We start from the raw sequence: 20,791 nt of genomic DNA on the forward strand, positions 1-20,791 counted from the left end.
TCAAATAAATAATCTTTAAAAAAAAATTGAGAAGCTGACAGGAGGGGAAATGAAGCAGCACGGCACTGACCAAGGCCTGAAGACAAAACCAGGACGGGGCCGCAGGCGCAGCGCCTGGGGGTCCACCCCGAGCTGCCCGCGCCACCAGCACCACCAAGCAACGCCCTGGGACTCCACACAGAGACAACCGCAGGGGAGCGTGTGAAACCCCAACAGAAGAGCAGAAGAAATAACAATGGTTAGAAGAGAAATAAGGGCCGGCGCTGTAGCGCAGCGGGCAAAGCCACCGCCTGCAGTGCCGACATCCCATACGGTCGCCAGTTCGAGTCCCGGCTGCTCCACTTCCACCCCAGCTCTCTGCTGTGGCCTGGGAAAGCAGTAGAAGATGGCCCAAGTCCTTGGGCCCCTGCACCCACGTGGGAGACCCGGAAGAAGCACCTGGCTCTTGGCTTCAGATCGGCGCAGCTCTGGCCGTTGTGGCCATTTAGGGAGTGAACCAGCGGATGGAAGACCACCCCCCCCCGCCTTTAAAATAAACAAACAGATCTCACAAAAAGAGAGGAGAAACAAGAGTGAAACAGATGGAGCCAAGCGGTCACTAAAACCCAGCTGTCGGAGAGACGCCCAGGCCAGGAGGGGGACGGCCTCGCCCGAGGACGGGCCCCGCACCCCACGGCCGCCCTGAGGCCTCTCGACCGGGGACTGCCGGCCTCGCCTGTCCCCTCTCGGCTCCTCCCCGTGGGTGCCCAGGGCCTCCTGCTGGCCACTCCCACGCAGGCTCACGTGGGGCAGCTGCTGCGGAGCAGGGAGCTCCCGACGGCGTCACGGACAACAGAGCGCGACGCGGCGCCACCACCAAGGAACGGCTGCTGTGTGCTGTAGCCTCCTCCCCTCCCCCGTCCTCCCCTCCGCTCCCCTCCCCTCCTGACCTCCCCTTCCCCTCACTTCCTGACCTCTCCTCCCCTCCCCTCCTGACCTGTCCCCCTCCCCTCCTGACCTGTCCCCCCTCCTGACCTGTCCTCCCTCCCAACCTGTCCTGCCTGCGTGGAGACCCACGGCAGCCCTGGGCAGAAGCGAGGGGGCAGCTCAGTGGGGACACGGTGGGCAGACGCCATGGGGGCAGCAGCTGGGTGGGGGCTCCGCCCAGCCGTCCAGCAGGGCGCCCGTCAGGACAGCCCATAGTGCAGAGCCCCAGCCCCACACGGCACTGCTGGCTGGTGGGGTACGTGCGGTCAGCCATGGTGACAGCACCTAACCGGGGACGCTGGCCCCAGCTGTGACCCTGCCTCACCCCGGGGCAGCCTCCAGCCGCTCCCCAGACACCGCCTCCCCCCTGGCGCTCCCATGGCGCCGGGCACCTTTGCTGATGACTGCACGCGCGGACAACCCCGAAACAGCCTGGGCTGGCGCACACCTCCCCGGCTGGGACGTGGCCAACACCAGGAACACGAGCGTGTTCTCGCCTTAGGGCTGTCTCCGGCGCGCTGTGGGGGCAGCGGGAAGCTCAAGCCAAGTTGGCATCTCCCCCCAAGCAGCCACACACTCGAGGGCCAGGAGCGCCGTGGCGTCGGCAGCTGTGGGGGTGGAGGCGCCAGACGGGGCCCCTGCACGCCCGGGCGCAGCGCCGGGGACTTGGGCACGAGGCGGGCCCTGGAAGCCCCTCGGCCATCGCCCGGGACAGACCCTTTGCCACAGGGCGAGCTCAGGGGCACGAGGTGGGCCCTGGAAGCCCCTCGGCCATCGCCGGGGACAGACCCTTTGCCTCAGGGCGAGCTTAGGGGCACGAGGTGGGCCCTGGAAGCCCCTCGGCCATCGCCCAGGACAGACCCTTTGCCACAGGGCGAGCTTAGGGGCACGAGGCGGGCCCTGGAAGCCCCTCGGCCATCGCCCGGGACAGACCCTTTGCCACAGGGTGAGCTCAGGGGCACGAGGCGGGCCCTGGAAGCCCCTCGGCCATCGCCCGGGACAGACCCTTTGCCTCAGGGCGAGCTTAGGGGCACGAGGCGGCAACTTCCCCAGGGCCGGTGGCCGGGTTTGCAAGGAGACAGACATCGTGGCCGCCACTGCCAGACACAAACTCCCCCAGCGTCACTGGAGCACCAGGTCAGCCTTGATGCCCACCCCAGGGCACCGGGTGCCCCTCGCGATGCCACCCTGGGCTCAGCCAGGCCTGGCCCTGCTCAGGGCATGCCGAGGCCTCAGCCCCTCCGAGGCCGACACCCCGCCGGGGGCCATCTGCACTGTGCCCGGAGCAGCCTCCCCGGCCCATGTTGGAGGCAGAGGGGCAGTGGGCAGTCCCCTGACTCCCTGGGCCCTGCGGTCAGCTTCGGGGCTCACCTCGTCCTGGACCCCTGGAACTGCAGGCCGCAGCCCCCAGTGCCCGGCCGAGCCCCACACGGGCTCCCACAAGCACCCGAGAGCAGAAAGGAGGGCGGCTCGGGGCGGTGCAGACCCAGGCCCACCTGCCTCACCTGCACGGCCCCCTCCCCAGCAGCCTAAAGCCATCACGCTGGCCCTGGGGTCCAGCTGCAGGCAGTGCCCTGGCAGAAGGCGGTGCCTCCTCACACCGGGCCGGTGCCCGTGGACGGCCGTGGACGGAGGAAGGCGGGTGGGCCTCTTACCACGTCATGGTGGGGCGGGAAGTCGAATGTGTACTCTTGCGCCAGCAGCCTGCCGTAGGCGTGGTCCCCGTGCGCCTGGTGTCCGTAGGCCCCATAGTAGTCATAGTCGAGGACCTGGGACGACGAGAGCTCATGGCAGGTGCCACGCCAGGTCCGGCAGGGACAACGCGGAACGGGCCAGGCCAGGGCTGCCCCCTCCCCGCCTCCAGCAGGTGCGGTGCAGGTAACGCACCACGGACGCCTCCCTCACAGCGCGGCTGGGGCCGAGCGCCAGGACCAATGGGTGACGTGGGGCTGCGGAGGGCCTGGGGCAGAGCCAAGGCTCAAAGCCAGGGCAGGGGAGGAAGCCCGGGACGGGGCTCACTATGAAGGCCCGAGGAGGGGCCACCGGGGACCCGGTGCCTGCTCCAGTGGAGCCCCGCTGGGAGTACCTACACTCCCAATGAGGGTGCCCCTCCCTCAGAGAGAGACTGGGGCACAGGCGCTTAAACCTTGCCCGGGCCACAGTGGACAGAGCCCGGTGAGCGTCAGCGTGGCTCCCAGGGCTGGCCTCTCCGCCTGTTGACACCCCTGCCCCCACTTTCCTAACTGCAGTGCAGGTCTGAGCAGGGCACAGAAACCTGTCACCTCCCAGAGCCCCCAGCCCCACCCACCAGAACCCCACCGCCTTCTCACAGGTAAGAGCCGAGGCCACAGCCCACGGCCCGGGGTCCAGGGGCCTTCCCAGCATCTCTGCCTGGAGCCTCCTCCCCGCCCGGGCCAGGCACAGCTCCCCCGGCCCTGAGATCCCCAGGCACAGCACACAGCCCAGCTGTGGTGTCACAGACCGGGGCGCGTGTCTCCCAGTCTCCTGGAGCCCCCGATGGCTCCCAGGTGGGGTTTGCGGCCAAGCCTGTCCATCTTGGGACCAACGGTGTGTTCCTGAGCCCCTCTGTCGTCTCCTCCCTGGCCTCCAGGGGGAAGGGGCTCTAGGGCCAGACCCAGACGGCCGCGACAGGCTGTGACCACAGGGGCCAGCAGGAGGGGTGGTGACCGACACGGCTCTGGGGATGCTGTGCCCAGAGCCGAGGCCCCGTTTCCTCGCGCTGGCTCCCCGCTCCCGTACTGAGGCCCTGGACCACATCACGGGATACGGGTTGCCATGGAGACGGAAGAGGGCTGCACTGGAGGAGACTGGGGCGCACAGCCTCTGTGCAAGCTGGGAGAGGTGACCCTGGCTTGGCCCGAAGCCTCCTGCTGCCCCCAGGGCCGCTGCGGCCTGCACGGTGGAACCCTGGTCCTGGGAGGGGCAGGGAGCGCTGGGAGCGTCCCGCGAATCTCGCTGAATAAACACACACCCTCCTACAAACCAACCTCCCACGGACAAACTGACAGGCGGGGCTGCCGAAAACACAGGCAGAGGACACGAGATCGGCTCCAGATCTGGCCTGCACCTGGGGGCGGGAGCGGACCGCAGGGGTGAGGCTGCTGGGGGGGGGGCATGTTGGGGTGGCCAGGGGGCTGGGCCCATGAGCAGCGTGGGCGGGACCACTCACTGGAGCTGCCCCTCGGGGGCTGAACCATCCCGGCCGCTCCCAGCCATGCCGCTCCTGGAACACGCAGCCCTGGGCGAGGAGCTCCTGGGCGGAGGGACAGTGGGCACAATTCACAGGCAGCCGGAGCCCAACACGGGGCGAGAGGGCAGACGGCTCACCCAGGCTGCCCAGCTCCCCATCTGCAGATCGGCCCCCCGCTATGAGCTCCGTCGTGCCCCCCCCCCCCCCCCCGTGCACAGGGTGATGTCCCGGGGAGGACATCGGACACAGGGGTTCAGCAAAGCCACAGGGGCGGGCTCCTGCTCACCCAGGGCTGCTGTCCTCCCCGTGGACGCAGAGGGGACAGCGATGCCACCCCCGCGGAGCGAGGACGGCGCGAAGGCGGCCATCCACAAGCCGGGAGGGCCCGACTTGCCCGGCACAGTGTCCAGAGCCCCAGGAAGCTGCCCAGTCTGTGGTCCCCTGGCCCTGCAGCCCAGGAGCCCTGGCGACGCCACCCTTGGGTGAACACCCAAGGAGAGGGGAGAGCAAATGAGGGCCAGAGAGCAACGTCCCAGGGCCCCGGTCCAGACAGGCTCTGCTGCAGCTCTCGCTCCCCTCCACGGCGCACCCACCGCCCAGGACCCGGCCTCAGCGGCAGGTGTGCCTGGGCAGGGCTGGCTCCGCCCCCCCGAGCGAGCGAATGTCCAGCCGTTTCCACCTTGTCCGCCCCCCCAGGACGCTCCCTGCACGTCCGCCCCTCCGCCCCAGAGGCCCTGGGCAGGCGCCATCGGGGCTGCACCTCGTGCAGGGGGCCTCTCCTCATGTTGCGGCCGGCCAGCGGCTCGTCGTGGGGGAAGACGACCGAGTAGTTCTTGGCGTAGGACTCGTGGCTGCGTTCGCGCACCCAGCGGCCGTGGTCCGTGAGCGTTTGATGGAAGCGCCTGCGGCGGAGGGGCGGGGTCAGCGGATTGGGACCACAACCCTGGGGGAGCTCAGCTCTCCCCGTTTGCCACCCCCACCCCGGGGCCGTCAGGGGCCGTGAGCGGGCAGCGCTGGCACAGGTCGAGCCCAGGGCTCGGGCTCCCTCCCGTCGCGCTGCCGCCTGGGCTGAGCCAAGGCCCTGGGACAGACCCCCACCGCGTGTGCCTCTGTGGGTCAGCTGCCAGCCAGCCCCCAGGCCAGAAAGGGCGTGGCTGGGGGAAGGGGCGGCGTCAGCCGATCAGGGACAGGGTCTCCCAGGGCTCCTGCCCGGCTGGACGCCCGGCTGGATACAGTCAAGCAGCCACTGCAGTGCACTGTGGGTACAGCCCCAACCCAGGGGCCCCCCATTCCCTGCCGGGACAAGAGGCCCCCAGCCTCACCAGCGGCCCAGCGTCTCCCCTGCCCTCACCCCTCCCCGGCCCATCTATCCTCAGAGCAGCCTCAGCACCCGGGCCGTGCAGATGCCGGCTGGGGTCTCACTGCCCTGGGCTCTCCCCGCCTCAGCCTCCCCGTATGCCCCTCCCGCCCCTCCACCTGCAGGGTGTCACTCACCCGCAAAGCCCACCTCCCACCCGCCCTTCCTTCCTCCCGGGCTGTGGCCACGGTGACACCTGTCACCGGCTCTAGCTGGTTCCCAGTCAGCACACAACCGTGGCTTCAATTCCAGGCAGGTGGGGCACAGAGCGCCCGGTGAGAATCTGGCCGCCAGGCGGCTCCTAATGGCCATGGGATCAGCAGCCGTCCTGGCCAGGGGCCACGGGGGCCGCAGAGTCCCTCTCCGTTAGTCCCCGAGCCGCCTCGTGCCCAGGGCCCACCTCCCAGCAAGGAACCCAGGCGTGGCGGGGCCCCACGGCGAGGCCACGGCAGAGCCAGGTGTCCCGTGTGGCTGAGCAGCCCTGCGCCCGCCGTGGAGGAGCCAGGAGCGGTGTGTGCCGGTGCGGAGTGTGGGAAGCAGGGCCAGCTAGGGAGGGCTCGAGCCGCGCAGGGAAGGGGCTGGGAGGTGCCCCCGGCTGTGGGTCCACTTCCAGGCCAGACTCCCCCCTCAGCACGGGAGCCAAGGGGACACGGTGGCCCGCCCAGCTCCAGTGCATGGCTGGGCAGGCCCGTTTGGCCCGCGACCCCCGGACGAGGGGCCTGCAGCCAGGGCTGGGCTGGGGCCACCCTGCTCATCTGGATCCCAGGGACCTGCAGGTGCTGGGGGAGGCGTCCTCACACAGAGGCCTCAGGTGCACGCTGCGGGGGGGGGGGGGGGTCACCTCTCCCAGCGCACAGTGGATAAACGGAGGCTGAGCCACGCGGCTGACAGCGGGGGGCGGGGTGACAAGCCCACCACCCCTGCCGGGGGAGGCAGCTGCCATGCCCCGAGCTCATCCCGTGTCTAACCGGGTGCTCTGGGAGTTAACAGGGCAAGAGACCCAGGGAAACCGGCTCAGGGGAGCCGCATCGCGGGTGCCCCCCAGTATTCCGGGGACTCCCTGAGCCCCTCCCTCATCTGCCCGCTACTTCCTGCGGGGTCTCCGTCACGTCTCTGCCCCTGGCTCAGGTCCACGGAGGCCAGAGCCACTCACCCTGCGGAATCCGCCTGGGTTAGGGCCCGGTGGGAGCCGCCCTCCTGGCCTGCGCGTGCCAGGGCCACGGGGGCACCGGGGCGCCCCCGCCCCGCCCCCGCCCCGCCCCTGCTGCCGGCACTGTGGCCCGCGTTTCTACACCAGTGCGTCACCCACAAGCCCACTCACTGCTCCCAGAGCTCCAGGGCACGGCCACCGTGACCCCGAGCGACAGGAGACCACCGGGCAGCGGGCCGGACAGATTCCAGGGCTGCCGGGCTCCGAGCCACTGCACACAGCCTCATCACTGCCCCCAGGACGGTGAGGGCGGCCCCCTGGGACGTGAGACCCCGGAACCCAGACACAGCCGGGGACCTGCCCCGCGGCAGGGAAAGCTGTTTCCTACGTGACCGCCCCCTGCCCGCCCGTGCCCGCGCCGGCGCGCACTCGCCTGATGTCGTAGCCGTACATGTCCTTCTCGGGGCGCCCGTGGACGACCCAGTGAGCCAGCTCCTGCCCACAGCCGCCACCCAGCATCATTCCTGGCAGGAGCGGAACCGCAGGTCACCTGCGCCCTCCCCACCCACCCAGACTCTCCCGTCCCTGCCCCCCGGGCTCGTGCCCCCACCCCGAGACCTCTGAGGCCGAGCGCCTGGCGTGAGGTGCTGCCGGCGACAGCTGTGCTCACCTGCGCTGTTGAAGCCGCAGCCCAGGAAGAAGCCGCGGAGCTCAGGGGCCTCCCCCATCAGGGGCTTGTGGTCTGGCGTGAAGGACTCTGAGGGCAGGGGAGCAGTGCTGGGTGGGCTCTGTCCGTGCCTCCCAGACCCTGCCCATCCTAGGTCCCAGCACCACGCCGCCTCCTCCAAGGAGCCCTCCCTGATTGCTCCTGCCCACGTCTCCCTGAACTCCCAGAACCACCCCGGCATGGCCCAACCAGGTCTGCCTTCGTGGTCACACGGTCTTCCCAGCAGCAAGGGGCCTGTCCGTGACCCCACAGTACCTGCTGTGTCCCCTCTGGGCCAGGAGAGGGCAGGCACTGGGTTTTGATCACCCCCGCTCCCCCAGGCCCGGCACACAGCCCAGCAAACACAGGTTCTGGGGCCGGTGCTGCGGCGCAGCCGGTTAAACCGCCACCTGCAGCGCCAGCGTCCTGGGTGGGCGCCGGCGCAAGTCCCAGCTGCTCCACTTCCGACCCGGCTCCCTGTAATGTGCCTGGGAAAGTGGAGGACGGCCCAAGTGCCGGGGCCCTGCACCCACGTGGGAGACCCGGAGGAAGCTCCTGGCTTCGTCTGGCCCAGCTCTGGCTGTTGCAGCCATTTGGGGAGCAAACCATCAGGTCAGAGATTCATCCTCTCTCTCTGTCTCTCTCTGTCTCTTCCCTCCCTCTCTCTCTGTAACTCTACCTTTCAAATAACGAAATCTTAACAAACAAGTAAGTTACTGGCGAGTGTTTGTCGAATGACTGAATGACCAGAAGCCTCCACAGAGGGGACGAGGCCTCCACTTCCTTCGGCGGCCCGTGCGCCTCAGACGGCGGCCAGAGCTCCATGGGAGAGGGCCCCGGGCATGACCACCAGCAGCCGGACTTGAGAGCCTTAACGTGAGGGGACCCGCGTGGTTCTACTGGAAATGCCACAGGCGTGGCCCCCGGCCCCCGCGACCACGCGCACCCAGCCCCGCCGCCTAGCACCGCTCGACCCTGCGTCCTGGGGGCCCGCCCGCCACGGGCCTCCCTGAGCACCTCCTCATGGGGCTGCGGGCAGCTGCTGGCCCCCAAGCAGCAGCGTGGATAGCCGCTAACGCGGGAGCCAACGCAGGCGGCTTCAGGCTGAGCCGGCAGCGCGGAACGCCCGGCTGCACCGACAGCCCCTGCACCGTCGCTGGGACACGGCCAGCGCGGCCCGGGGGGCAGCCCACCCTCAGCTCATCTTTCCTGGAGTCCAGCAAGGTGGCCCAGGGCTGGGTGCTGGGTGCTGGGTGCCACGGCCACAGGCCAGGCGAGGCCAGCGGCTGGGGTCCTGGCTAAGGCAGGGCTCTCGGCGGGTGGGGGCTCAGGCAGAAGTGGGGGCTCCACCCGCCCGAGGGCGGCATCGGGAAAGGCTTGGCAGGGCTGGGCCAGGGCAGGGGTGAAGAGTGCAGGCCGGGCCGTGAGGACGGCTCTAGCTGGCGGCGAGGAGCCCAGGCCTGGGGCCAGCCCCGCCCCAGCTAAACTGCAGGGAGGGGGAGAGGCCACTGCCAGCGCCCAGGGTTGTACATCCAGGTGTCTGGGAGCTGAGGGCCGGGCCCCGGGCTGGGCCGGCACAGGCCAGCCCCACCGCCGAGGAGCCGGGGGCGCCCAGGGCAGCCTCCGGCCCCTGCACTCACCAGGGCCGCACACGGTGGACTTGATGCCCGTCTTCTCCAGCACGGGCACCCGGCGCACGGCGCCGTCGATGTGCTGGGCAAACACGTCCCAGTCCAGGTCGAAGAGGCCGAAGGCAAACTTGTCCGACACCTGCAGAGCAGGGAGGGGCGGGGTGTGTCCTCCAGCCACCCCAAGGTGGTGGGGGCCCTGACCAGGTCACAGGAGCCGGAGTGCAGGGTGGCCATGGGGGGCTCCGTGCAGCCCAGCGGAAGACCCTCTTTGCTCCCCCCGAGCCGGGCCCAGCCCCACCTACTGCCCTCCCCGGCCCCAGGCTCGCCCCCGCCTGCTGTTCCGCTGCCCGTGCCCTCCGGCCTGAGTGCACCAGGCCCACCCCGCTGGGCCGCAGCCCATGCTGTCCACCCTCCGGCTCCAGACCCTGGCCTGATTCCCAGCCTGGTCACAGCCCCGGGTCCCTCACCTCCCCACAAAAACACCCGCACCAGGCAGGGGCTCTCCTGCTATTCTCGGCCTCCCCAAAGCAAAGCCCAAGGTAGCCAGCCGGTCACCCAACCCGCGGACCCAGTGCCCGGCCTGCAAAGGCTCATGGGAAACCGCAGAACTTTCACATTTCCACGGCTTGTTGAGGACGCCCTGTACGTGTGCGTTTCAGAACAGCCCCAGCACCACAACAAACTTGGCTTTAGCTCCATTTTCCTCGAACGTTCTGGAACCTTCCCAGCAGCAGACTGGGCACAGCGGGACCCCACAGCCGCCCCTCGCGGCCTCCCTGTCCACGCCTGCACAGGCAGAGGCCCCCCAGTGCGGGCTCGAGAGGGAGGCCCCGCGCCCAGCCCCCGAGCCCCGCCCCACGGTCGCACCGGCTCGCAGAAGATGGGGTTGGTCTCGTAGCCGCCCACGGACAGCGCATCGCCCTGGAGCCGGAGGTAGACGGAGGCGTCGTGGTCACGCACGTTGGGCATGTTCTGCAAGAAAGGGCGGAGCGGCCTGGGGGTCGGCCAGGGCTGCGGCCCCTGCCCAGGGTGCGGCCCCCTCCCCAGGGCTGCGGCCCCTGCCCAGGGTGCGGCCCCCTCCCCAGGGCTGCGGCCCCCTCCCCAGGGTGCGGCCCCTGCCCAGGGTGCGGCCCCCTGCCCAGGGTGCGGCCCCTGCCCAGGGCTGCGGCCCCCTCCCCAGGGTGCGGCCCCCTCCCCAGGGTGCGGCCCCTGCCCAGGGTGCGGCCCCCTCCCCAGGGCTGCGGCCCCCTCCCCAGGGTGCGGCCCCTGCCCAGGGTGCGGCCCCCTGCCCAGGGTGCGGCCCCTGCCCAGGGCTGCGGCCCCCTCCCCAGGGCTGCGGCCCCCTGCCCAGGGTGCGGCCCCCTCCCCAGGGTGCGGCCCCCTCCCCAGGGTGCGGCCCCCTGCCCAGGGCTGCGGCCCCCTGCCCAGGGTGCGGCCTCTGCCCAGGGTGCCCCCTCCCCAGGGTGCGGCCCCCTCCCCAGGGTGCAGCCCCCTCCCCAGGGCGCCCTCGCTTCATCGCGGGCCCTGGGCCTCGGCGGCACGCGGACAGCTGGCTCCGGCCCCGAGGCCCCTAAGACAACAGCAACGGGGCGATGGAGGAAGAACCGGGGCGCCCCACAAAGAGAGGAGCCAGGGAGAAAGAAGGGCGCGCAGTGGGGGAGCGGCCGGGGGCGGAGTCGTGCGGGGCCCCGCCCCCAGCCCCGCCCCGGAAGTTGCCTGGGCTCCGTGGGAAGCCTGGGCCCCTTGCCGCGGAGAGGGCTGTCGCGCATGCGCTCTCCGGTCCCCTGCACCGCGTTCTGCGGAGGGGACAGCTGAGGGGGCCCCATCGGGTCAGACGCAGGGGTCCCCGCAGCCCACTCAGAAAACGGCTGGCGCGCGGCCCCGGAGAGGACTGGGAAGTGGCGTGGCGTGGCGTGGCGTGGCGTGGCGTGGCGTGGCTGCCGCAACTGCCGCTCCACAGAGGGGCGGGTCAGGCCCAGCGCGACCCCCAGGGGTCGCCCATTTAGAGTCCCTGGGCCGAAGGTCGCGCTGGGCAGGCCGTCGGCGTGAGGATGCGAGGGGACCCGGGAGAGCGGGGCCCGCCTGGAGGAGGCGGCCAGGGGGCCACAGCCGAGGAGCCCCCGGGCCCAGGGAGCCCCCGGGCGCCTCTGGACCCGGAGACGATCCCGCGCGTGGCGGGGGGCTGTCCGCTGGCGGAAGAATGGGGTGGAGCCGAGAAAGAATGTTCTGGGAGGGAAGTGGCAGGCCGGACCCAGCGACAGGTGGAGGGGGCGCGAGGCCTCTCTCCCCCTCCCCCTCCCTCTGCCCCCCTTCCTCTCTCTCCCCCTCCCTCTCTCTTTGCCTCTCTCCTCTCTCTCTCTCTCTCTCTCTCTCTCTCTCTCTCTCTCTCTCTCTCGGCGCAAGCCGCCCCCGTTCCCAGACCACGTGAGCCCAGAGCCCGCGGCTGGGAGGAGACGCTGACCGGCGGGTGTCCGGGGCCAGGACCCGGTCCAGAGCGTGAGACCCCCGGGGACCCGCAGAGGCCGGGCTCTGCCAGACGTTTCTCCACAGCGGCCGGACCCACGGCCACCGAGCTCGGGCAGAGACGCTGGGCACGGCCGGTCGGCAGGGGAACGCGCCCCGGCCCCGGGACGGCTGGGGCCGAGGACCGGGGCGGCTGGGGGCCGAGGACCGGGGCGGCTGGGGGCTGGACGCAGCAGGTGCGCCGCCAGCCGTGTAACACGCGTCCACACAGGGGCGTGTGCTAGGGGCCCGGGGCAGCGCTGGCGACGCCCGAAGGAGAGGGAGCGGCTCAGGGGACGTGGGTGGAAGATGGACCCGGGGCCGTGGAGTCTGCCTGGCGGGGAGGCCCCTGGCCCCGGGAGGCGTCCACAGCGCACAGAGCCCCGAGGGCCTGGGGCTGGGGGTGCAGGGAGAGGGCGGTGGCTGGCCGGGGCCTTCAGAACTGCTGTGGCCTTGTGTAGACGGGGCAGCGTACACAGATGGCGGTGTAGACGGGGCAGTGGGTAGCTGTGCGGCGGGTGGGTAGGTAGATGGATAGTTACAGGCAGCTGTAGGGGTAGCCATGGTGGATGTGACAGCCGATGGGTGACGGTAGATGGCACGTAGCTGATGGCTGGATTAGGTGATGGGGTGCACACACGCACACGCACGTGCACACACGTGCACACACAGCAGTTTCATAGGAAACGGAAAGGAGGAGGGAGAACCCGTTACCAACTCCGGGAAGCCGGAAGCGGTCCTGGCCCTGCTCAGGTTACAATGTTGCCACGGCCACCGCAGGGCAAACACTGACTCCGGATTTACCGTGGGTGAACAGAGGGAGGCACTGGAGCGGGAGGCAGGCCCTGTGCCCCCGCCTGCCCTGGGAGAAGCACACGGGGAGCAGGAGACCCCGCGCCCCCGTCTGCAGACCTGGCGTGGACGCCGGGGGCTTGTCCGGCCGGGGCCCAGGGCACCTCTCCTGAGCCCTGAGCCAAGACCACGCAGGGCTCCCAGAGCGGGGCAGCGGGGACCCCTGGTGGCCAGGCCCAGCTTCGCTGCCCTCTGCACGCGGGCCCGGCTGCCCAGGTCTCTGCCCCTGACCTCAGCCCACGCCTGCCGTGGGCGTCTCCTGCCTGCTGGCCCATCGAGTCCCCAGCACCCACGCGTGCCAATGCCTTCACGCTGTCCTCTCGGCCAGCGCTGGGTGGTGGACAGTGATGGCCCGTCGTGCAGGAAAATAAAGCGGGTTTGGGGCCAGCTCTGCAATGGTGGGCAGGCCACGGGACGTGAGGCATGGGGCAGCGCCCCACCCACCACTTCCACGGATACTGAGGCCCCCGGGGGGGAGGGGGGAGCCCGGGGCCCCCCACGAAGGCGAGCCTGAGGCAGGGAGCTTCCTGAGTGTTGGGGACAGGCCCCCTGGCTTCGGGACCCACCCCGGCACAGGGTAGCTCCTTCGCTGGCCTGCCAAGGGGTCCGGCCAGGGGAGGGGTGGGTCAGGGCCAGAGCCTCTCCCCCACACTCAGACCTCTGTCTCGGGAAGGGCCGGCTTCCTGGAGCCCCACGTGGCCAGCAGGTGGCCGGGAGCTGCCGGGACCTGGTCCTCAGCCCCCAGACCCTGTCTCCCAGTTCCTGGGGCTGGTGGCTGTTTCCTGCTGCTCCAGGACCTGGGGCACACAGGGACCCCACTGGCTTTGTAAACAGCACCCCCAGTCTGACGGGGACATTCACAAGGGCCAGCTGCAGGGGCCAGGGCCGACTGCCCTTTCCTGGAAGGGCCCCTCAGGGTCAGGAGGCGTGGGGGGCCCTGGCAGAGAGAGGCCGCCCTCCTCCCAGCGGTTCCACTGGCCCCTCCTGCCCGGCCTCCTAGGGCCCACTATGGCCGGAGGGCGACCCCTGGTGGCCACCTGGGGGAGTGAGTCTCGGCACTCTCCTCTGATGGAGACCGTGCGTCCACAGAAGAGGCCCAGTCCTGCCCCGCTCCCGCCACGCTGGCCCATGCAGTGGCCAAGGGAAGCCACGTGCATGCGGGGTGGAGAGAAGCCGCCAGACCCTCTCTGCTGAGACCGGACCCTAAACAAAGGCGGTCAGGGGAGTCTCGCACTCGGCTCTCTGACCCGCCGTGCCCTGGGCAAGCCCCTCCCCACCATGATCCAGATGCCTGTGCTGGGGGTCCCTGCAGCCAACGGTGCTGCCGTCACCTGTGGGGGACAGCCTGCCCGCCGTCCATGCTCCCACCAGCTCCACGCCCACGTGGGCGAGCACCACGTCTCCTCCACTGCACCCCGGTCCCCAGAACGGGTTCCACATCCGACGGAGGAGGGGGACTGGATGGGGGGGCAGAGGGGTGTGTGGGTGGCAGGAGGGGGAGAAACAGGTGAGGACGGGCACAGGTGCAGGGAGGGTGAAGGAAGTGGGCAAGATGGGAGGGTGGAGGAAGTGAGTGTGTGGGGGGTCCATGCCCAGGAGAGACGGGAAGGGCTGGGGTGGGGGCATGGAGAAGGAGTGGAAGGGCAGGGCACAGATGTGTGGGTGGGCGGCCAGCCGGGGGCAGGGGTGAGCAGGGGACAGCTGGACGGTGGACGGGAGCATCATGGAGCTGCCAGTCACCACATGGGGGAACAGAGTAGGGCGGGGCAGGAGGCCCGGCCCCCAGGCGCCAGCAGGTGCACCAGGCCCTCAGCCTCCCCTGGCAGAGCCCCCGGAATCTGCATGCCCGGGCATCGGTGAGAAGCCACGCCCCGGAAGCCAAGGCAGCCAGCACCGCAGGGCGGGGTGAAACCTGAGCCACCTCACTGAGTCCCCACAGCACCCAGAAACCCCGCGTGTCCCGGTCCCCATCTCACAGTGACAGGCTCGGGCACCGGGGGAGCCCAGGAACCCACCTGCTCGTGCCCAGGCTTGCCCTCCCCCGCCCACCCGGGCTGCCCACCAAACCCCGCGTGTCCTAGTCCCCATCTCACAGTGACAGGCTCGGGCACCGGGGGAGCCCAGGAACCCACCTGCTCGTGCCCAGGCTGTGCCCTCCCCCGCCCACCCAGGCTGCCCACCCACCTGGATGCCCTCGATGCGCTCCGTGACGACATAGGCGTGCTGCATGGCCACCAGCGGGACCTTGACCCCCGCCATGCGGCCCACGGTGCTGGCCCACACCCCTGCGGGCACAGCACAGGCCGCTCAGCTCTGCCACACCTGGGAGCTACCTCCGGTGGGCCTCGGTGCCTCTGCAGAGTCCACCGCGGGGACCCCCGCCCACCACAGTCCACCACGGGGACCCCCGCCCACCACAGTCCACCACGGGGACCCCCACCCACCACAGTCCACCACTGGGACCCCCGCCCACCACAGTCCACCACGGGGACCCCCGCCCACCACAGTCCACCACTGGGACCCCCGCCCACCACTGCCCCCACAGTCCACCACGGGGACCCCCACCCCCCACTGCCCCCACAGTCCACCACGGGGACCCCCACCGACCACAGTCCACCACTGGGACCCCCGCCCACCACTGCCCCCACAGTCCACCATGGGGAACCCCACCCACCACTGCCCCCACAGTCCACCACAGGGACCCCCGCCCACCACAGTCCACTATGGGGAGCCCCGCCCACCACTGCCCCCACAGTCCACCACGGGGACCCCCGCCCACCACTGCCCCCACAGTCCACCATGGGGACCCCTGCCCACCACAGTCCACCACGGGGACCCCTGCCCACCACTGCCCCCACAGTCCACCATGGGGAACCCCACCCACCACAGTCCACCATGGGGACCCCCACCCACCACAATCCACCATGGGGACCCCCACCCACCACTGCCCCCACAGTCCACTACGGGGACCCCCGCCCACCACTGCCCCCACAGTCCACCACGGGGACCCCTGCCCCCCACAGTCCACCATGGGGACCCCTGCCCACCACAGTCCACCACGGGGACCCCTGCCCACCACTGCCCCCACAGTCCACCATGGGGAACCCCACCCACCACAGTCCACCATGGGGACCCCCACCTACCACAATCCACCATGGGGACCCCCACCCACCACTGCCCCCACAGTCCACCACGGGGACCCCCGCCCACCACTGCCCCCACAGTCCACCACGGGGACCCCTGCCCCCCACAGTCCACCATGGGGAACCCCACCCACCACAGTCCACCATGGGGACCCCCACCCACCACAGTCCACCATTAAGACCCCCACCTACCACAATCCACCATGGGGACCCCCACCCACCACTGCCCCCACAGTCCACCACGGGGACCCCCGCCCACCACTGCCCCCACAGTCCACCACGGGGACCCCTGCCCCCCACAGTCCACCATGGGGACCCCTACCCACCCACCACTGCCCAGCACAGGGACCCCACCCACCGTCCTCCCCCCACCATGCAGCACAAGGACCCCCCACCATCCCACCTGCACAGTTGACCACGCACGGCGTCTGGATGGAACCGTGCTCCGTCTCTACGGCCGCAACCCGCCGCACCCCGAAGTCATCCGTCCGCACACGGATGCCCGTCACGGGGCAGTTCTCGATGACCTGGGGCAGAACAGCAGCTGCTTCTCGAGCCGGGGGCCACCTGCCGCCGTCAGCCCCTCCACCTTGGAGTCCCGCCCGCGGGCAGGGGCCCAGCAGGGCACGCCAGGTGACAGATGGGCCAGGCGTGCGGCGGACGCTGGAGACCGCGGCGAGACGCCCGACTCTGGCTTATTTGGGTCTTGTCTGTCACAGTTAGGTGTGAGACACGGGGGAAGGTAGCCGGACAGGAGTGCGTGGGGCGGCTCCAGAGGCCCCACGGCAGGGGAGGGGTACGGGTGGCACCTGCTCACCGGCCTCGCCCTGGGGCCAGCCCTGGAGGTACCTGTGCTCCCCGGGCAGTGGCCGCCCTGGTGAGGGTGGTGCAGGTGCCCGCTGGGTCCATGGTGCCGTCATGGGGCACGTACAGGGTTCCGCAGATGTCATCCACGTTCATGAGTGGGTACAGGGCCTTGGTCTCCGCGGGGCTCAGCACGTGGGACTCCACGCCGTAGGCCTTGCCCAGCTGGGGGGGAGGGGACACACTGACCCCCTGCCTGCTCCCGGCAGCCTCCAGGCTGGGGAGCCCCGGGATTCGCCTAGCACGGGGCCAGAAGCTGTGAAGACTAGGGCCAGTGGCCAGCAGTGCCCACTGCCCCAGAGAAACGAAAATTGGTTCCCGCAGGTCCCTGGTCAGCTGTCAGGCCTGCTCCCCGGGAGTGACCCGCCAAACTCTCAGATAGGCCACGCCCCTCCACGGTCATCGGCTCACAGCCAGCCAATCAAGTGCCCCTGGGCGTGGCCCACCAGGACAGGCTCCGCCTGCTAACCCAGGAGCAGAGCCAATCAGATTCTCCGGCGGCTCTGAGTGAAGAGCTGCTCAGCCAACAAGGGGCAGGCTGCCAGACTCCTCCCCTGCCCTTGCTGTTCTCCCCTCTCGCCGCCAGGGGCGCCCCAGCGCCGTGAGACCCATCGCAGGGGGCGCACCCACCGACATGAGCCGCTTGTACTCGTCCAGGCGCTGCCGGCTGGACGCGATGAAGAGGCCCCCGTTCTGGATCCAGCCCGTGTGCAGCCCGGTCTCCTCGGGCAGTTCTAGGCTGACCACTCGCCGCGTGTGCGCCAGCAGCTCCACCTCCACGTCGCTGGGCCGCAGCTGCCACAACAGGCCTGGCCACGAGGGGGCGCCCGCCGTCAGCCCGCCCGGCCAGAAAACCCCGGGGTGGACCCGGCTTGGGCAACGGTGCCAAAGCCACGGCTTAGGAGCACCCCCTGCTGTGAGCCAAGCCCGGTGGGTGCCCGGCCCCCAGACCAACCCCGAGAGGCAGGCGGGGTTGTTTGCAGGCGGAGCACGGGTGCCCCAAACAGTCGGTGGTCAAGGCCACAGGGCAGAACCTTGGGGCTAGACACCACCCAGGGCTGCCTGGAGCCTAGTCCACGTTCCTGCTCTCAAATGCTTCCCTGGTCGGCAGCAGAGACTGGGGACCGGGGGTGGGGATGTGGCCAGCGTGACACTGAGCGAGAGGCCATGGGAGCCAGAGGAGGCAGAGGCCGTGTGTGCAGGCGCCGGCTCCGTCCAGCTCTCAGGAGCCAGCTCCACACCCAGGGACAGCCCCCTGCTCGCTAGGGAGCCGCCAGGCTGGGGGAGGGTTTGCACCACAGCTGTGGTTGAGCTGGACAGGAGGTCAGGAGGCCAGCCCCCCACCCCAGCGGGGGCCACAGCTCTGCAGCACCCGGGACAGCCCCTCCTTCCACTCCCCTTGGACGCCCCCGACCCTGGCAGCTCTGGCCAGGGGAGGGCTGCCCGCCCCCGAGCCGACAGCTGGCTGGGCTCCCAGCCCCCGAGTCGCCGCCTGCCTCCGGCCCCTACCTGCCGTGTGCCAGGTGGTCCCCGACGTCAGCCGGTCTCGCTCCAACAGCACAGCCCCGCCCACGCCCAGCTTGGCCAGGTGGTACAGGGTCTGGCAGCCCAGGCTGCCCCCGCCAATGACCACGACATTGGCTGTGCTGGGCAGGGGCCGGCTAGGGCCTCGCGCCTCCCCCGAGGGGCTGGGAGCCTCCTTCAGGGTCCGCTGGTACGGCACGTTCTTCTCGGCCGTGGGGCCGGCTGCACCGGTCAGGGTCCGGCGAGGGCACGTGGCAGCCACGCGCAAGGCTCTGCTCAGGGTGGCCATGGGGGCTCCGGGCCTCAGCACCACGGGCAGCTGGGGGCACAGCAGGGCTGGGGTGGGTGTTAGGGAGAAAACGGGCCTCCCCTGCTGCTGCCCACTGCCCGCACACATCGGGAGGGGGCTTGGGGCCAGGGGCCAGGGGCCAGGGGAGAAGAGGACATGGCAGGGCTGGCTGATGCCTGGAGGGAGGCCCAGGACATGGGTTACCTGGGGAGGGAGAGCGGGGAGGACAGAGGACCAAGGGTCTCGCAGGGAGTCAGGCTGTGTCGGGGGCAACCCCGTCAGGGTCCAGGCTGCTTCCTGGGCGGGGTGGGGGCCAGGCAGCTGTGACGCGGGGTCAGGGCAGGGGAGAGCCCTGGCGTTGCTGGGTGGTGAAAGACAGGGGGCAGCGGCCACAGCACAGGAGCCGTGCCCAGGGGGGGACTCACGGGCGAACACAGGAGAGCCGGGGGGTGGCGGAGTGAGCACAGGGGTGACAGCCCCAGGGTGGGGGCGGCAGCCCTGGGTCAGTGCCCCCGACCCTCAAGCCTGGCTCTGGCTGCCCTCCGGGGAGCTGCCCCCTCCACCCCTCTCCCTCAGCGGCCCCAAGGTCCCCTGGGATCCAGGGCAGAGGAGCCCTGTGGCGGGGGTGGGGCTCGGACAAGGAGCCCACCTCCTCCTGCGCCCTCCGCCCCCCACGAGAGGGAAGGGCGCCTCTCAGGCATCCTGGGGTCAGCAGCTGATCCTGGGGGTTGTCAGGGGCCAGATGCTGATGCCTGCTCGGGGTTAGCAAGGAGTCCAGGTGCCCCGCCTGGCCCAGTGAGCGCCGTGTGCTAAGCACCCGCAGCTGCATGGGGGCAGGCCTGACCATTGTCTCCAGGTTATACTCGGGGTGCGGGGACCAAGACACGGACAGGTCCCTCGAGCCGGCCAGGGTCACAGGACTCCCGGCCACCCGGCCTGCAGACAGCACGGGGCTGGTGTTGGGGGGCGGGGAGATGGGGACCCACAGCTGAACCCCCCACCCGCACCTGTGGACACGGCCGAGCCCTTGCTGGGCACAGACGTCTGTCCTGGGCGCCGAGGCTATGGGGGGCGCCCCAGCTCTCAGGCTGGCTAGGGAGGCGGGGGGGCGCTGAGGAGGGGGCAGGAGGGGGCAGCAGGAGCCCCCCGCCACCCCCAGGGGCGTACCGCGGGTCCTTGAGGGCCTCAGTCTCCCCGGAGCCGCAGAGATGGGGTCCTGTTGGAGGAGAGTGGGCCCGACGTCACCAAGGGAGGTCCTCCCAGACCTGCCCCCGCCCCACCGCGTGGAGCTGCCCAGGGCCCAGCCTGCCGCTGGCCGTGCTGCCGGCCTCGGAAGCTGCCACGCACCCCTTCGCCGCCCGGGCCCACGGGCAGCTGGTGCCACCCCGCACCCAGAAGCAGCTGCCTCAACATTTACCTGCTGGCCTGGCCGGCAGCTCCGCCTGCTCTGCGTCAGCCTCCCAGGGGCCGGGGGCAGGGTCAGAGGGCGGGGGGCAGGGCTGGGTCAAGGACAGGCCTTGAGCAACCACCTCACCTCCAGGGCGGGGGGGGGGGCAGGGGCGCCCCCTCTGCAGGCTGCGGGAAAATGTGGGGGGTGCGCCAGGAAGGCGCTCCGTGCAGCCCACCCAGCCAGATGGCTCCTGCAGCCACGGGCAGAGTGGAGGCCCCAACCCCGCCCACCGGGGAGGCCCCGGGCCTGCCTCTCTGGGAGGGGGGGGTGCGTACCTCCTGCGGCAACAGCGGCCCTCCGACAGACGGACAGACGGTCGGACGGTGCAGTCACCCCCACTGTTGGTCTGCAACAGCCGCTGGACCAGAACCAGGCGGCCCTGCCCCGCCCCCACCCCGCCCCGCCCCCGCCCAGGCCCCTGCCAGAATCTCCGCCCAGAGTGAGGGCGGAGAGGCACCGCCCACCACCACAGGCTCAGGGCCAGCCCGCCAGCCGCCAAGTGGGCAGCTCCCAGGGCGGCAGGGCCAGGCTGTGAACTCTGAGCCCCCCCCCCCCGGGGGACCTGGTAGGGGACACCCCCAGCTCTGAACTCACATCCTCATCTCTAAAACAGGGGTCCCAGGATTGCCGGGGTGAACCCGTGCACCCCCGCGTGCCCACACCTGCCTGGGACTCCCCACAAGCTTAGCACAGGCCCTGTGGGCGGAAGCTGCCCGGGAGGCAGCAGCCTGGGCCAGAGCCCCGCCGCGGCACCTTGGCCCCTATGAGGGCCTGTTGGCAGTCACCCCTGTTGTCAGCCGCTGGGCTGGGCTGCTGTCCGCCCTCCGAGCCAGGTGAGCGCCCGACCCCCAGGGACAGGGATTCCTCTCCCGGAGGGACTGCTGGGGACACCAAGGTCCACGGCGGGAACCCGCCCCCCCTCGGGCCACCCAGCGCGCAGGGAGCAGTCAGACCAGGTGTGTGCTTTGCCGGCCCCCACCAGGGCACTTTGCCCAGCCCAGGAAGAAGTAGACGCCCGGAGGAAACTAGAGGGAGTGAACACGGTGCCAACTGGTGCCTGTGGCCATCTGCAGAGTCGGCACCGGCTCTAACCCTGAGCCGCCCTCCTGCCGGCCGGGGAGCCGGGAGACAGCCACGCACACCGAG

The 20,791-nt window shown here is 70.6% G+C and overlaps 1 protein-coding gene across 10 annotated transcripts in view; it reads right to left on the reverse strand.

Annotated features, from left to right (window-relative positions):
* The window catches only part of SARDH (sarcosine dehydrogenase), a 47,829-nt gene extending 27,832 nt beyond the window's left edge, over nucleotides 1–19,997 (reverse strand). The window contains exons 1-15 of one of the 10 annotated variants that reach the window (XM_062207276.1): nucleotides 19,921–19,997; nucleotides 19,363–19,411; nucleotides 18,400–18,492; nucleotides 17,892–18,225; nucleotides 17,013–17,191; nucleotides 16,368–16,547; nucleotides 15,922–16,045; nucleotides 14,560–14,660; nucleotides 9,889–9,993; nucleotides 9,031–9,160; nucleotides 7,355–7,441; nucleotides 7,118–7,208; nucleotides 4,938–5,079; nucleotides 4,157–4,240; nucleotides 2,622–2,735 (exon numbers count right to left, since the gene is read on the reverse strand). In XM_062207276.1, the coding sequence (XP_062063260.1) occupies nucleotides 2,622–2,735; nucleotides 4,157–4,240; nucleotides 4,938–5,079; nucleotides 7,118–7,208; nucleotides 7,355–7,441; nucleotides 9,031–9,160; nucleotides 9,889–9,993; nucleotides 14,560–14,660; nucleotides 15,922–16,045; nucleotides 16,368–16,547; nucleotides 17,013–17,191; nucleotides 17,892–18,195 (1,641 nt within the window). In that variant the 5' untranslated portion in view covers nucleotides 18,196–18,225; nucleotides 18,400–18,492; nucleotides 19,363–19,411; nucleotides 19,921–19,997. The other 9 variants (XM_062207277.1, XM_062207274.1, XM_062207273.1 and 6 more) reach the window with 9 other exon arrangements.
* Between the last annotated feature and the right edge of the window lie 794 nt (nucleotides 19,998–20,791).

The sequence above is a fragment of the Lepus europaeus genome, chromosome 12 (assembly GCF_033115175.1).
Source record: "Lepus europaeus isolate LE1 chromosome 12, mLepTim1.pri, whole genome shotgun sequence".
In the NCBI taxonomy this organism is placed as follows: domain Eukaryota; kingdom Metazoa; phylum Chordata; class Mammalia; order Lagomorpha; family Leporidae; genus Lepus; species Lepus europaeus.